Genomic DNA, 15,862 nt, shown 5'->3' with positions numbered 1-15,862 from the left:
CTTTGAGGAGAAAAGTACGGAAAATCAATGTTAGCAGAGGTCAAAGGTCACACATATTTACATCCGTATACCAGTTAGCTGGCTGCTTTCCAGTTTACAACTCTCATTGTGACTGGGCCGCCAGTCTGGAAGGTCCTGGAAGGTTTTTAGAGGGTTTACGACTGTGTGTGTGTTTGTGTGCATGATTGTGTATTTGCGTGTGTGTGTGTGTGTGTGTGTGTGTGTGTGGCATCTTTTGTTCTGGCAGAAGGTACAACATGGCACCCGCTCAAAGAAAACACACAGAAGCTTCAAAATGGTTGCCAACGATTTAAGATGGCTGCCAGACTGGAGAGAGAGGGCACGCACACGTGCACACTCACACGCACAGACGCGCACACACGGGGCATGGGGTAAGTGTGTGATAGCGAGTGTGACAAAATCCCTGTTTGTGTTACTTGAGGTGTGTGTGTGTGTGTGTGTGTGTGTGTGTGTGTGTGTGTGTGTGTGTGTGTGCAGTTGGCACGGTCCAACAATGGAGACACAAACAGGATTTTCACACACACACGGCGGGTGAGTTTCTTTAAAATGGCGGCATATTGGTCAAGTTATGAAGATCCTTTGACAGTTGCGTGGTTATTATTTTAATTATTATTATTATTATTATTATTATTTACATGTAAATTAATTAGTAATCAAATAATAATTTATTTGTTTATTGGCAATTTATTTTGTGAATAAACTTGACATTTTTAGATAAAAAAGAAACGGTGATTGTTAAACACTTAAGTATTTATGCGTGTTTTATTTTTGATGGTTGTGATTTATTGTCAACACTGACACATAACATTGGTTTTCCATAGTCATTAATATTGTAGTTTTATTGTGCATTTGTAGAGTAATTAAAGAAGCTTCAGAAGGATAAAAAAGTAAAGTTTACAACGTGAACGTGATGCTTGCAGGGGGTGGGATTGGCGCCATGATTGACAGCTATGTTCATTCTCTGTCTGCAGGGACGACGGCCGTCGTCTGATTTGTGGCCCTTAGCAAAATGAATTGTGTCTCCTCATTTCATTAAAAGCTCAACGGGATCGATAGCTTGTTTTTGTGCTCGGAGTCGCGCAGCCGGGTGGGAACGTCCAAGGAACTCTTCCAGGAAAAATGATTGTACGAAATGTTATAAGTGTGTGTGCGAATGTCAGTCTCTGCCAAATACACACCTCTCTGCTCAAACACACACTTACACCGAGTCACTTTTCCCACTGAAACCTCTGACTTCTTCCTCTCCAGTCACAGGAGACCACACACACACACACACACACACACACACACTATGTGAAGTTGTAGAGATGTGTGCTTTTATTGTGAAGTCTACCAGAGATAGCAAGGAGGCTTTTACATTGAAGTGTTGGTGGTATCACTGTTCGGAGGGTGGGTGCAGACGGGCCACTCGGCTCCCACGCCTCATTTGCATATTTAATTAACCTGGACTGGGGGGGTGACGGCTGAATGAGCTTTGAGGGGTAGGGGGGCAGTGTGTGAAAGTGCCCTCCAACACACACCCATTATCACCCCCCCCCCCTCGCCCAACCCTCCATCCCTCCTCTGGTTGCCGTGGTTTCAGTCTGATGCTTTTTGTTTTAGGTTGCTGACATACGCACAGCATGCAAAGTGTGCATATGCACGCTTGCGTGTGTTCCGTTGTTGACCTGTGACCTCTTGGTGAGCGCCGCTTCCATGTAGCATCCAGAAAAGAAGGTTTTTGCCTAAAAAGAGCTTTTGGGATGAACGAGTGCAAGAAGTGATCATAAATTTGACCTGCGACCCGGCCGGCCGCGTGCCATTCGTCTCCTGAGTCACGGCCTGCAGCCTCGGGAGGATGCCTCATATTTCTTTGCAGGGCCGCCGATCGATGCGCCGCCCGCCGCTAAATCATGTGTCTGCGTGGGAGCACAGTGCATGCTGGGAAAGGAGGGGCGGTGGGGGGCTCGGGAAGGGATGGCCTAGCCTCCGTATGCGCGATGCGGCGGGCGTCTGTGGGGGTGTCAAAGGTCAATGCCCGGTCTTGTCACATGACATTCAGGCGTCTGTATCCTTGCAGAAAGTGGCCAATCGGAGAGCCCCAACCAGTCCAGTGAAGCAGACATCAAAGAGCAGGCCGAGAACGGTGAGTCGCATGTGCACGCACACGCGCACACGCACACGCACACGCACACGCACACGCACATTCATGTCATGTTATTAATGTGCGTGTACGCGTGTTTTCCAGGTCATTTGGGCTTCCAGGACAGTTTTGTCACACCAGGAGTGTTTACAGTGGCTGAACTTGTACGAGTGTCGCAAAGTAAGTCCACACACACACAGAGACGAGCTGTCAATCATGGTCAAGTGTTGTCAGGAAGTGTGGTCATGTGACGCTTCCAAATAAAGCTATACAACTTTAATAATCAATTCACACATCAGAGGTGTGTGTGCGTGAGAGTATGTGTATGTGATGGATGGCGCTCTGGTGGGGGCGGGGCAAGGGGGCGGGGCTCTGAGTGTGCTGACAGGCACTTTCCAGCAGCAGCAGCAGCGATCGACATCCTCGTATAGATCTCACTGTCACTCTCTCTCTCTCGCTCGCTTACTCGTGCACGTCGGCACTTTTTAAAGGTCACATCCTCACTCGCCCCCCAGACCCTTTCTTCCCCTCCTGGGTAATGATTGGCTGCAGCGGATGACGTCATAACCATTCTACTGTACAATGTCGTCATAAAAGAGACAAAGTACTCTGCATCGTCAATGTGACGACTATTCTGATCAAAACTTTTTACTCACGCTAATTCTTTTCAACTCCGTATGTGTGCATGTACGTGTGTGTGTGTGTGTGTGTGTGTGTGCATGATGGAGGACCACTTTGACTTTGACACACACAACACACACACTCTCCTGCGTGTGTGTGTGTGTGTGTTGTGTGTGTCAGCAGATTTTCAGCGATGCGGCTGTGGAGGAATGTCTTATAGATTAGTGTGTGTGTGTGTGTGTGTGTGCAGGTGCAACAACACAAATGAGCATTAAAGAAGACAACATCTCGTTAGTTTGGTAACCATGACAACGCTTTGCTGACTTGACTTCACTTCCTGTTCAGCATGGACAAACATGAGGTCAATGCACATCAATGGGCCACATGAATAGGGACACCAATTTAATAGACACACACACACACACAGATGCATCAGGTGACCTTGGCGTTGTGCAGCCATTACACAATTCACTGTGTGTGTGTGGATCAATATTCTATTAAAGCAGCACACACGGGGGGGCGGAGGGGGGGGGGGGTAGATAGGGGCGGGGTCAGTGATGTAGTGTACTTAGTGTAATTGGTCACTTGACTGAATACTGCACACTGCTACATCATCATCTGGTCCTCTTCATGTCCTCAACTTCCTGTTAGCGACGTCGCAGTGACAGCCGAGCACAACATGTAAACAAGATAGCAATGTTAAAATCCTTGTGATGTAACACATGTAACACATGTAACACAACATTAAAGCCATTATCATTATATACAGTATATCGTCATAGATTTACAGTTTATAACATTTTTAAAACAATTGTGAACATTTTACTGGCTGCCAATATGGTATTGCATTCTCACACACACACACACACACACACACACACAAACTGTGTACAAGAGACATCAAATTCATAAAAACAAAGTTTTTGTTGCAGTTGGAGCTGACGGTGGTAAGGATTTAGGGATTAAGTTGATAGGAAGGAAAACACCCCCATGTAAACAGATAAGCAGGAAAATGACCCACTTGGCACCTTCTAGTACCTTCTTCTGGAGCCTTTCCCACCACACACACAAAGACATCCTGCATGCTTCATCCTGCACTGCTTCCTCCTGCCCTCCCTCTGTCGCCCCTGGCAACACAGGCACGCACACATATACATATGCACTCACACACATATACACACTCCTGATCAAAATTTGAAGATCAGTTTGTGAGAATGCAAAAAGAAGAAATTGGAGTGAGACCAAAAAAAAAAAAACAGAGTTATAAATGTATTGCAAACAATCATTAAAGTGAAATAGGCTGTTCATCATCTGATCAAAAGTTTAACATCATTGCTCAAAAAACTCAAATGACCCCCCCCTAAAATAGAAATAAAATGTAATGTATGGCCGTGTCATTCCAATTATGTCACATTTGGTTTGGGCATGCTTGATGCCAGTGTTTCAAGAAGGCTAGTGGGAATGTTGCTCCAGGTGGTGAAAATGGCTTCACGGAGGGCATCCACTGTCTGGAACTTGATAAGCTTCCCTTGCCATCCATCCCAAAATGTTCTCAACTGGATTTAGATCAGTAGAACATGCGGGATGGCCCAAAAGAACTTTGTCAGGCGGGCATTGTGAACTGCCACAGAGAAGGGCCTTCAGTCATGAGGGATGCCCCTTGCAACATCTCAACATAGACCATCTGACCGTTTGACGCCCCTGCACAACCTGAAGCTTCACTGTTCCATTGAAGGAAAAAAACACACCAGATCCCCTCCACTGTGCTCTATGTAAAACATCCCAGGTGGGATCTCCTTGTCATGCCAGTAACGTTGGAATCCATCAGAGCTGTCAAGGTTACATTTCTTCTCATCAGGGAATAAAACTTTCTTGATGTTTGGTACTCTCATGCAAATTCTTTGAAGGTGTATTTTGTTCTTAAAACTCTACCACTTGACTTTTTTGCAGAGGTGCGGAGTCGAGTCACGCGACTTGGACTCAAGTCAGACTGGAGTCGTCATTTTGATGACTTTGGATTGAAATTGACAATATCATCAAAGACTTTTTTCAAAACTCTTTTCAACTTTTTGACTTCAGACTTGACTCCAACTGTCTTGTCTTGACGTGGACTGTTGAGAGCTGTTGAATGTCTTTGTTTGTGAATTGACTCGAGGCTTGGGAAGTCTTACAAAACACGTACAAGACTTACAAAACACTGACTCTGCTTTTTGGTTCCATAAGCGTCAGGATGTTTTAAGAAGAAGAGCGTGAGATGTCTTCAATCGACTGTCTTACTGCATCCAACATCAGCAGCAATGGGGACCTTGTTCATGCAGCTCAACAATCCCACCGTATGGTTGTTTGTCTATATGTGCCCTGTGATTGGCTGGCGACCAGTCCAGGGTGTACCCCGCCTCTCGCCCGAAGACAGCTGGGATAGGCTCCAGCGGTTTTTGCCTTTGCCATCAAGAGATTATGACAATGTCAATACCTGACATGAAATTACATCGAATGCAAATGCAAGATTTTGGCTTTTATAGGCTGTGGTCTTTAACTTATAACCAGCTGATTAACAGCCTATTTCCCTTTAATGCAATGAATTGCATACTCAAACGTTTTTTTTTCTCATTCCAATTTCTACTTTTTGCATTTTGAAACTCTACTTAGAAACGCCTTACGATCCAACAGTGTATTGAAGTGTTTTTACATTGAGCTAGTGAGTGTGATGTCACTGACATGGATGGAATGAAAGGTGACAAGAAGATAAATATTTTGACATTCAGTCTTGTATAAATGACATCATTCACTTGGAATGTTCATTTTACCAGAAGAAAACTCTAAAGAATGTGTGTGTGTGTGCGTATGTGTGTGTGATAGATGGACAGCGCTTAGCTCAGCACAAAAGTCCGACTAGCCAGCAGGTCTTGTCAGGACTCCTCCTCCTTTCATCCCGCCATCTTGTTCTCTGTCAATAAAGCGATGAAGTGGTAGTGGAGGGGGAGAATGAAGGAAGGCTTGTCTGGAGGCGCGGGATTAGACGGATGTTGAGGTTTAATGCTGATTGTTGTCTTTGTTCAGCAGCTTGAACATAAACTTTTTTTAAAAGGAGGTCCTCTTCACCTGATGTGACCTAACGGACGCCGTGCTTAGATTCATCTCGTAATACGTAAATGAAACACCAGGTGTTGCCCCTTGGAGGCAGCATTGACTTTACTGTAACAGGTGACAGCATCATGTGATGTCCATGCAGCAAGTGAGGCATCTGTAAAGCTGAATCTTAACACTAAAAACAAGGATGTGATGTGATGGCAAATACATGTTGTCGTATCGTCATATATTAATATTGGGGCTGTCAACGGGTCAAACATTTTAAACAGATTAATCCTTTTTAAAATGAATTGTAATCATGATTAATCATGGTGGCCATCTGCACATTGGAGAGTGGTTAGCGCACAGACCACACAGCTAGGAGACCCGGGTTTGATTCCCCTCTCGGGCATCTCTGTGTGGAGTTTGCATGTTTTCCCCGTGCATGCGTGGGTTTTCTCCGGGTACTCCGGTTTCCTCCCACATTCCAAAAACATGCTAGGTTAATTGGCGACTCCAAATTGTCCATAGGCCCGAAGACAGCTGCGATAGGCTCCAGCATGCCCGCGAGGATAAGTGGTATAAAAAATGATGAATGGATAACCATGTTGGACGAGTGGTTAGCATGTAGGCCACACAGTCAGGAAATCGGGAAGACCTGTGTTCGATTCCCACTTGGGTACTCGCGTCTGCGTCTGGGTACTCTGGTTTCCTCCCACATTCCAAAACCATGCATGTTAGGTTAAACTGTCCATAGGTATGAATGTGAGTGTGAATGGTTGTTTGTCTATATGTGCCCTGTGATTGGCTGGCGACCAGCCCCGGGTGTAGTTTACAGCTTACTTAAATGCAGCGAACTGTACATCCGAATTAAGAGTTATGACATGAGTGATATCCTTATCACTCATGTCACTCACTTCATGTTTTTCTTTTGATATGATTCCTGGTTATTTACACACACACACACATAATGAAGCCATTTGCGGATGTCCACTGTGCTGCAGTCTGCCGTCATAACAGAGAGGCGTGCTTGCTCTGGTGCGCATGCATTACTTACAGTAAATTGAATGTAATTAATATAATACATTAGTCACAGCCATTCACGCGTTATTTTTGACCGCCATAATTAATATAGTACATATATTATTGCCTGTTGTGTTTTAAAACATAATGTAATATACAAACAATGGCCTTGTGCTCTCTGCAGTTGAGTAAATAGCATATCCTGATAGTTGTGATGTTACTGACTGTTACTGTTGTTGTTGTCTGTCAGCGCCCATTGCTGCTGGTAGCGCACCAAACTTCTCCTTGGCGGACCTGGATAGCTCCTCCTACTACAGCATGAGTCCAGGAGCCATGAGGAGGCCCCTCCCCAGCACCTCCTCATCCAGGTACACACACACACACACACACATGACCTGGTGTCCACCATGACCTCAGCCTAAAAGGTGATGATGTGTGCAGCTCAGCCAAGAGGATCAAGTGCATGGAGGAGGATGTGGACAGTCCAGGGGAGGAGTCCTACTATCCCGCTCAGGGTCGTTCTCCAGGTAGCGGAAGTCAGACCAGCAGCTGGCACGAGGAGCCAGGTACTCTGTCGCCATGGCAACCACCATGCCCCCTTCACCACCAGACACACACTTCATGCCAACTTTTTAACCTGCTGACTGTGTGTGTGTTTGTGTGTGAGATGTTGTGTATGGCGCCCCCTTTGGTGTTGTTTGGAATGTTCACGCTGCTTCTCTTTTTCTTCTTCCTTCTTTTCCTCCTTTTGCTTGTCATTCCGACTTTCCCGGTGTTGGAAAGCAGGATATAAGCTGCGCGGCTCACTAGCTAGCTCCTTCATCTCCCGACAAGGTAAACACTCTGTCACCTTTTCCTTCCTTCTTTCCTCTCCTCCTCATTTGCCTACCCATTTGCCTCCACCCTGACCCCGCCCATCTGGCAGCGTGCTGATGACATCATCAAGCCTCATACATTGGCCGTAGACATCATGTGTGTGTGTGATGAAGTGGATGTCTGGTGGGAGGGTCCTCCTCTCATTTTGTCACTTGGATGTGATGGGCAGATCAAGAGACCCAGAAAGTCGTGTTAGCATCCTCCCAGCATGCACCTGGCTGCAGCTGTCACACAGGCCCCGCCCCTAAAGATAAGCCACACTCTCTGTACCCACCCCTTCCCCGGTTCCCCCATGTATTAAAGAAAATGCTTACAAGCTCCTCCCCCTCATGGTCATGGTTCTTGGCAGGGATGGCGTTGGCCGGCGGCGCCTTAAAGAGGTCAGCTTTCTACGAGGCCACGCCTCCACCTACTGGCCCCGCCTCTTCCTCCTCTTCTTCTTCTTACTCCTCCCCCCGAACGGCTTTCACGCATCATCATCGCCCAGTCATTACCGCACCTCGAGGTGAGGTTCAGTGCCCCCCAACCCCCCACCCCCGCTTGTCAACCTCACACCCCCACCACCCCGTCAGGAGAGGAGAAGAGTGCGTACGTGTGTGTATGTGTGTGTATGTGTGTGTAAAGTTCACCTGTAGCCATTAAGCAACACAAACATATTAGGGTGAGTGTGCATTGCATTGACTACGGTAGCCAATCAGTAAAGCTCATCTGCTTCATCTGGATCTTCTCCAGAAGATTCCACAGCTTCTCTTCATCCTCCTCCATGGAAGACATCTTTGTCAGGGAAGAGGAGGAGGAGGAGGCAGTGAAGCGATGCAGTGTGCAAAGTGGAACTAATCCTGACTTGTGTGTTCTACACGACCCCCCCCCCACCCCCCCACCCCCTTACATAGACAGAATGATAAATGTGAGCAGACCGTCAGTGTCTCTTTAAACGAGGCCTCTTCACTAACGAGCAATCACACGCTATTGGTCCAATTACAGCCTTTAGACTACATTTGATTGACAGGTGTGGCTGATTCGTCATGTGTCAGTCACTGTGTATTTGTGTTACTCTGAAACCACGCCCCCTTTTAAATGTCCTTCTGTCCTCTGTCCCCCTCCTTTAACTTCTTTGTCCTGCCGTACCCACAGCAAGCCCCCACGCCCCCCCCTCCAGCCTGCATTTCTCCTCCTCCCCCATCCTGCAGCAGCCTGCCTCCTACTTCTCGCACCCGGCCATCAGGTACCACCCCCAGGAGACCCTCAAGGAGTTTGTGCAGCTGGTGTGCCCTGACTCCGCCCAGCAGGCCGGACAGGTGGGCTTCCTCAACGTAAGCGCACGCAAGTCAAATACACAATCATCCCTCTTCAGAGGGGCGGGCCGCAATGTGTGTGTGTATGTGTGTGCGCGCGCATGTGCGTGTGCGCATGTGCGTGTACGCGTGCGTCGACACTCAATCAATAAACACACACACACACACGCTAGTGTAAGAGACCTGTTGAGTCATTCTTTAACACCCGCCATCCCTTGTGCCACCCCAGCCTAATGGTAGCTCCCAGGGAAAAGTCCACAATCCTTTTCTGCCTACGCCCATGCTGCCCCCCCCTCCACCTCCCCCCATGGCCCGGCCCGTCCCGCTGCCAGTCGACGCCAAGCCGCCCTCCACCTCCTCCACTGAGGGAGAAGGCAACTCACCCACCTCGCCCAGTGAGTGCACACACACACACACACAGTGTGAGATAAAAAGTTACTAGGTAGAAGGTGACTACTTAAAATAATGACTAGATATGAAGTAACAAGATTACATAGAAGGGATTAGATAGAAATGAACATAATAGAATGTGACTACATAGAACGTGACTATGAAAAATGAAGAACATAAAACATGATAGAACTCGATAGAAGCTGACTCCAGACGGACAAGATAGAAATCAAATCATAGAAGCTGACTAGATCTGAAGTAGCTAGATAGAAAACAACTTGATACAAGGAGACTAGATGAGTAAATAGAAAGTGTCGACACAGTGACTCGATAGAAATCATCTACATCAGGGGTGCTCACACTTTTTCAGCATGCGAGCTACTTTTAAAATGACCGAGTCAAAATGATCTACCCACTACAAAAATGAAAAACATCTATTTATTTTCAAATGTATTGAGGATTATTTGTACGTACAATGTATGTTGATGTACCTTACATAACCAAATGAGCCAATATTGCAAAACACACATAATTAACTATTAACATTTTTTGTAATTACCTGAGTTTACTTTGATGACTTGCACTGAATTGAACCAGCCAGGGATGCATAGTCCGGACAGTAGCTGCTGATAGCCAGCCTCAAGCACACTTCCAAATGTTTATCAGTCATGGATAATATCCGTATCATAATATCCGTATAATATTCCATATCCGTATGGAAGTGATATGTTTTTTGCCTTTTTACTTGGTCCAGTTTTTGCCTTTTTACTTGGTCCAGTTTTTGCCTTTTTACCTGGTCCAGTTTTTGCCTTTTTACTTGGTCCAGCTCCTTCACTCATTTTAGTGACCATAAACTTTAGCGAGGGCTTAAAATCTAACGCAATTCGCCGACTAGCTTAGCACTTTGCATCGTTGTTTACGCATGAGCGGTGACCTAAAGGTCAAAATTCAGTTGTCATCTGACTGGTTGTCCTGTATGTCAATCAAGTAACGGGGATGGATGATAGGCTGACATCGTAAGTTCTGCTGCACTTAGAGACGTTGTTTGATTTGATTGGTCGCCCGAAGGGCAACATTCAGTTGTCATCTGAATGGCTGCCCTGTATATCAATCAAGTGACGGCATTGATGCTGGGATGATATTTTTTTAATGTCACGCCGCGATCGACCAGCGATCGACCAGTACCACCTCCGCGATCGACCGGTAGATCGCGATCGACTTAATGAGCACCCCTGATCTACATAGAAAGTAACAACATGTTGTTGATGTCGTTGTCAGCCTACTCTGCCCCACCCACCACATCTCCTGCTCAGCGATTCGTCAGCGTGGGACCACGAGACCCCGCCTTCAACATCCCGCAGCAGCCGCAGGTAAGAGCGCACACACGCACGCACGCGCAAGCACACACAACAAAAGGAACAAAAGTGGTCCTGATGGGACAGACATCAGTTAGAGTGTTTGTGAGAGCGAGCCCCCCCAGGGAGCATACTGTAAACAGTCCCCTGCCTCTCATTGCCATGGTGATCAACTGGACTGTCTGTGCATCCCTGTATGCGTGTATGTGGGTAGGTGGTGGGGGAGGTTGGGGGCAGATGGCAGCAGCTTTGTGTGAGGGTGGGCATCGTGCCCGTGGCGGTCAGCATGGTGGTTGCTGTGGACGACAATGGCGGTTGTCCATGGAGACAAAGATGGTGGGCGTCATCATGGCAGCAACACACACACCAGGGTGGCGGGTGGTAACATCTAGAGGCAGGCGTCTGTCACGTCACATGGTAACGTCCAGGAAGTGAAGTTCACTCTGAAGGGACATCAGTGTGTGTCCTACGTGCACATCGTCAAGGTGACTGTGCGCATGCGCGTGCGCGTGCGTGTGAGTTGTGCTGACTCAACTGAACACTGGAGGGGAGAAAAAGACACAAAAAAAAATGTCGGCCATCTTTGTTTGTCTTCACTTGTCGCACGTGTGTATGTGCATGTGTGCGTGTGTTTGTGTGTGTGTGCCTCTCACACACACACACACACACAGACACCATGTGACATGGATATTTGCATTAGCATGTTCATTAGCTTCATGTTGTAAGGTATCTTCTTCCTTGGTGGGGATGACCATCTCTCACACACACGCACGCACACACACACACACACACACACACACACACACACACAGTGAGAGTGTTGTGAGGACAGTCTGCAGTGCAGAGCGAGGAAGAAAAGTCACAACGTCAGCAAGTTGTATTGATTAAAAACTAACCTTCCACTCTTCTTCTCCTCTCACTACTACACACTCACACACACACACACACACACACACACACACACACACACAGCAAGGGAATCACAACAAGTCAGGAGCGTACACACAGCCATACACAACCACACTCGCTGCAAACTTTTTCGTAAATGTCTATTGTTTAAAAATGTGTGTGTGTTGGTTTGGCTATGGTGGTCACATCCTTTGCTATCCGGTTGCCCCTAGTAACCAGACATGGCCAACCCCAAACTTTGGGACAGCGAAGAAGAGAGGACCGAGGGAATTTGGACACACACACACTGACATACGTTGAGTTCAATGTCTCCTGTCAAGGAGACAGTGGGACATAGCAGCATTGTGCTGAGTTCAGGGTCGCAGTGGACAGGTGTGATGTATCAGTCATGTGACGTACGTCTCTCCACAGTGGTACCTGGGATAACAACTCCAGAGGCCCCTCCCCCTGCCTGCACCTGTACAACAATGGCTGCAGCCCCTCCTCCTCTGACGAGAAAGATGTCCCACCCCTGCACCCTCTCCCCCGGACCCCCGCGCCTGACTCCGCCCCCACCAGCGCCAGACCCGGCAGCATCAGCATGGCTCGGGCGGGTCCAAAGGTCCAGTAAGGTGACTGCCTGGTCACATGACTTTGTTTGGTGCCAGCCCCGCCTCCTGAGCCTTTCTTTTTTTTTGGGGGGGGGGACATGACTGAAAGACAGAGCTTCTTCCTGAGGACCCCCCCCTCCCAGCTCAGTCCTCACACCTCTCCTCTAGCAAGAGGGGGGTCTTTCCAAGGACAAGGATGCCCCTTGATGGAATAGTCTGTGAGTGGGCGGGGCTTGTTCAGTTTTCTTTCTCTTCACATCATTTGGGCTCCTCCCTCTCCGGTGCGATGACGCGAGGGGGCGGAGCCACGTGGAATATCGACGTGAGGAAAGTGCAATTGTGTTGGCTAGCTTGTTAGCAAGCTAGCTGCTTCTTTTTCCCACCAGTCCGCTCACACCTCTGGACTCTAAACTAGTGAGGTACAAAAGATGTACGATTCCTATTCCTATTCCTATTATTATTCCTATTATTACTATTCTTCTCATGCTTTGTTCGTGGTGGAAATCCCTTTAAAAGTTCCTCATTCATCGGACTGAAATTAACTTATTTGCTAAACGAGCACATGTTTTGTTTGTTTAAATCCACGACAATGTGACTTTTGACCTTTTTTCTTCTTGCTTCGTGTTTGCGAGATAATCTCTAAGGGGCGTGGCCTGGTAACGGGCTGCTCCGTGATTGGCTGGCTCTCCAAGAGGCTTGGTCCAGTCCAAAGCACTTAGAATCAGGGGGTGTGGCCTGGTGAGGACGCTCTACTATCTATGTATATGACTATAAAGTAAATATGAACATATAGAATATATACACGTGCATGTTGTAGTGTTAGTGATATAGATGACATAGTTAGTCACATGACATCACCGCTTCCTTTTCTATCTCATGTTAACTCCTCCTCCCCTCCTGGCCCCGCCCCTGGCCATCATCATGTTGGCTTAGATTCCTCATGGACGTGCCTTGAGGAATGCCGCAAACCACCCGCTGACTCCCGACTGATGACTTTTTGTGAAATGAGCAAACTCCGCTAATGGTTCGCTTTTACTTTATTGTTCAAATTAGCAAATAAGCTAACGGCTAAGGCGGCCGCTAAAGACGATGAGTCTCGTCGTAAGCTAACAATATGCTAGCTACGCAGACTTCAGCCAAACAATCAACATAGTGCCTAAAACAGTCAATTGAATCCAGCTAGCTACATGGGCTAATGGCTTAGCCTAACAAGCTAACACTTAACAACTTGTAAAATGGAATTTGGCCACTTTAAATGCCAACTTTTCTGAAAGGAGAAGACAATCAGTGGTTGAGTGAACTGATAACAATAAAGTCAGCTGGCTAGCAGCTGTGAGAACCTTCAAAGGCGGCGTGCTTATTTCACTAAATCCCCTCACCTGGCGGGTTTGGACCATGGTGCTGGTCATGTGATGCAGAAACGTCTTCCTGTTTCTTGTTGTGCTAATTCCTGAGAGACGACAACGTTGATTTCTGACTTTATTATGCAAAACTTGCACTTCCTGTGGGCTTTTCTTTCTCTTTCTGTCAACCAAAGTTAGCACGCGACCGGCGCCGCCTAGTGGTCGGTCCCTAAAAAAAAAGAAATCCATAATCACGACGACGCCCCCAATCCCCCTTGTGACGATCTCGCCAAGCTGAGCCACCGTCACTCCGGGGACTCGACTTCCTCTTCTGACTCTGCGGTCGCTAACGAGCCTTAACGAGTCCTAACGACGAAAAGGTGTTTACACTTTGTCATGTGATCACGAACTTCCTTCCTGCTGACGTGCACTAAAGCCCACAAAGGGGTCACATCCAAGGGTCACTAAAGGTCGTGACCCACAACGACTGGTGAGCCAAGGTCAAAAACAGGTCAAAGCAATATTTGTGTTGTTGTGTGTTGTTGTGTAGCTGTTGTGGTGCGGCAGCGAGGACATCACACCTTTGTGTACCTGGACTCATGATGCTGCCCCCCCCCCCTCCCCCACATACACACTCTTTTTTTGTTTTCGTGTGCTTGTAATGATGATGATGATGATGTGATGAAGATGGCTCAGCATCTTTCTTTTCCTTTGTGTTTCTTCATTCCATGCGGAAATAAACTGCTTGATTAGATCAAGATTCTTTTTTCTTTTACATCTTTACTCCTCATCCTCATTCACACCTCACTTCCAGCCATGGTGGCCCCGCCCACATCATAGCGCCCACAATAGCAGCAGTCTTCTGATAGTACACTGCACAGGCTGATTGTTTGTCACGTGACCAGTTCTGATGGCGACTTTGTGAGCGTGCATGTTGTCACCTGCAGCCATGACGACACATGATGGCAGTATGACCACAAGTCAAAGCCCCGCCTCCAGATAAAGCCTTGCTAGAATGTTATGTGACTAGCTCTATCTGCCCCCCCCCCTTCCATTACTGTCCATCGACTAGATACCCCTGCCCCCCAATTCTTTTCCTGCAGGAGACCAATCAATGTTGTGTTTGTGCTGAGCTCAGCATTATCCTGACACAACCCCTCAATAGGTCTATCTGTGTCGCCACAGCAACACTTCAAACGAGCCAGCCCTGCCCACCACCTGAGAGAAACCCCCACACCCCTCAGTCCAGTTGGGGTCGATGGGGGTGTCTACCACTATCGCCCCTAAACACCCTTCCATGTCGATGCTGCTTTGATCGTTTCCTCAAGGCCATAAAGTCTGCTCACAAAGTTAGCTGAAGTTGAAGGACGCCACCAGTTGGGGGGGGGGGGGTTGGGGGGGAGTACCTAGTGTAAACCTGCACCTTGAATACTCACGACGTGTCGCCCCCTTGAGGCAGCAGTGGGACTATGTGACATCATCATCATTGTCACGTTGAGGACGGCATCCCAGCATGCTCTGCTCACCTCTCCACTTCCTCATCCACTCATCCTCAGACTCCTCTGTGCCTCTTTTATGCCACCCACTGTCCAATTCCTGTATCCATCAGTGACTTCCTGTTCAAACAGGAAGCGTCTCTATGCAACAGAACCACAACAGAATAAAGACGCTAACATGCACACGGCGCCTCTGTTATTCTTCTGTTTTCAACAGCCATGCTAACAGCTCTAGCATAAACGTACCCACACTCTGCCCCCCATTCCACCCCACCCTTGGGTGCTTTCTGGAGTCTCCCAACTCTCAAGTTTCCCCACCACAGAAGAAGAGTTGAATAATTCACACACATACACACACAGTGACCTGATGTGAACTCAGCCTGACTGAGTGTGTGTGTGCTTTGAGGATACCATTTCCTGTGTGGCCAGAAGGTCAAAGGTCCTCATGTGATGTGGTTATCAAGACAAATGGGTCACACAACTTGTGTGATCATGGCTGATGATGTCATCAATTATTCATGAAGCACACACACACACACTAGTTGGAGTCCACTTGAGGAGTCACGTCTTCAAGGTTGTTCAAACATTAAGTTTAAATATGATTTTTCATCTCTTGACATTTAGCTTTGACAGGCTGACTCCGGAGGGGCCACTTCCTCTTTCTGGATCAGGTCATGTGACCTTCCAAACACTGTTAACTATTTCTTCAGTGAACTTTTGCTTCTTTTCACACACACACAAGGAATATTATA

General features: G+C 47.4%; 1 protein-coding gene across 8 annotated transcripts in view; it reads left to right on the top strand.

Moving 5' to 3' along the window:
• nfia (nuclear factor I/A) overlaps positions 1-12,253 on the top strand; it is a 42,087-nt gene extending 29,834 nt beyond the window's left edge. For 2 of the 8 annotated variants that reach the window (XM_058073934.1, XM_058073937.1), the window contains exons 3-12: positions 2,081-2,146; positions 2,249-2,323; positions 7,107-7,224; positions 7,298-7,422; positions 7,643-7,690; positions 7,902-8,237; positions 8,867-9,045; positions 9,257-9,422; positions 10,696-10,787; positions 12,093-12,253. In XM_058073934.1, the coding sequence (XP_057929917.1) occupies positions 2,081-2,146; positions 2,249-2,323; positions 7,107-7,224; positions 7,298-7,422; positions 7,643-7,690; positions 7,902-8,237; positions 8,867-9,045; positions 9,257-9,422; positions 10,696-10,787; positions 12,093-12,107 (1,220 nt within the window). In that variant the 3' untranslated portion in view covers positions 12,108-12,253. The remainder of the gene's footprint in view (positions 1-2,080; positions 2,147-2,248; positions 2,324-7,106; positions 7,225-7,297; positions 7,423-7,642; positions 7,691-7,901; positions 8,238-8,866; positions 9,046-9,256; positions 9,423-10,695; positions 10,788-12,092) is intronic. The other 6 variants (XM_058073939.1, XM_058073941.1, XM_058073935.1 and 3 more) reach the window with 5 other exon arrangements.
• Positions 12,254-15,862: the final 3,609 nt, after the last annotated feature.

The sequence above is a fragment of the Doryrhamphus excisus genome, chromosome 5, assembly GCF_030265055.1.
Source record: "Doryrhamphus excisus isolate RoL2022-K1 chromosome 5, RoL_Dexc_1.0, whole genome shotgun sequence".
In the NCBI taxonomy this organism is placed as follows: Eukaryota; Metazoa; Chordata; class Actinopteri; order Syngnathiformes; family Syngnathidae; genus Doryrhamphus; species Doryrhamphus excisus.
The sequence above is the reverse complement of the archived record's forward strand: the minus strand, read 5'-3'. Positions and strand labels throughout refer to the sequence as shown.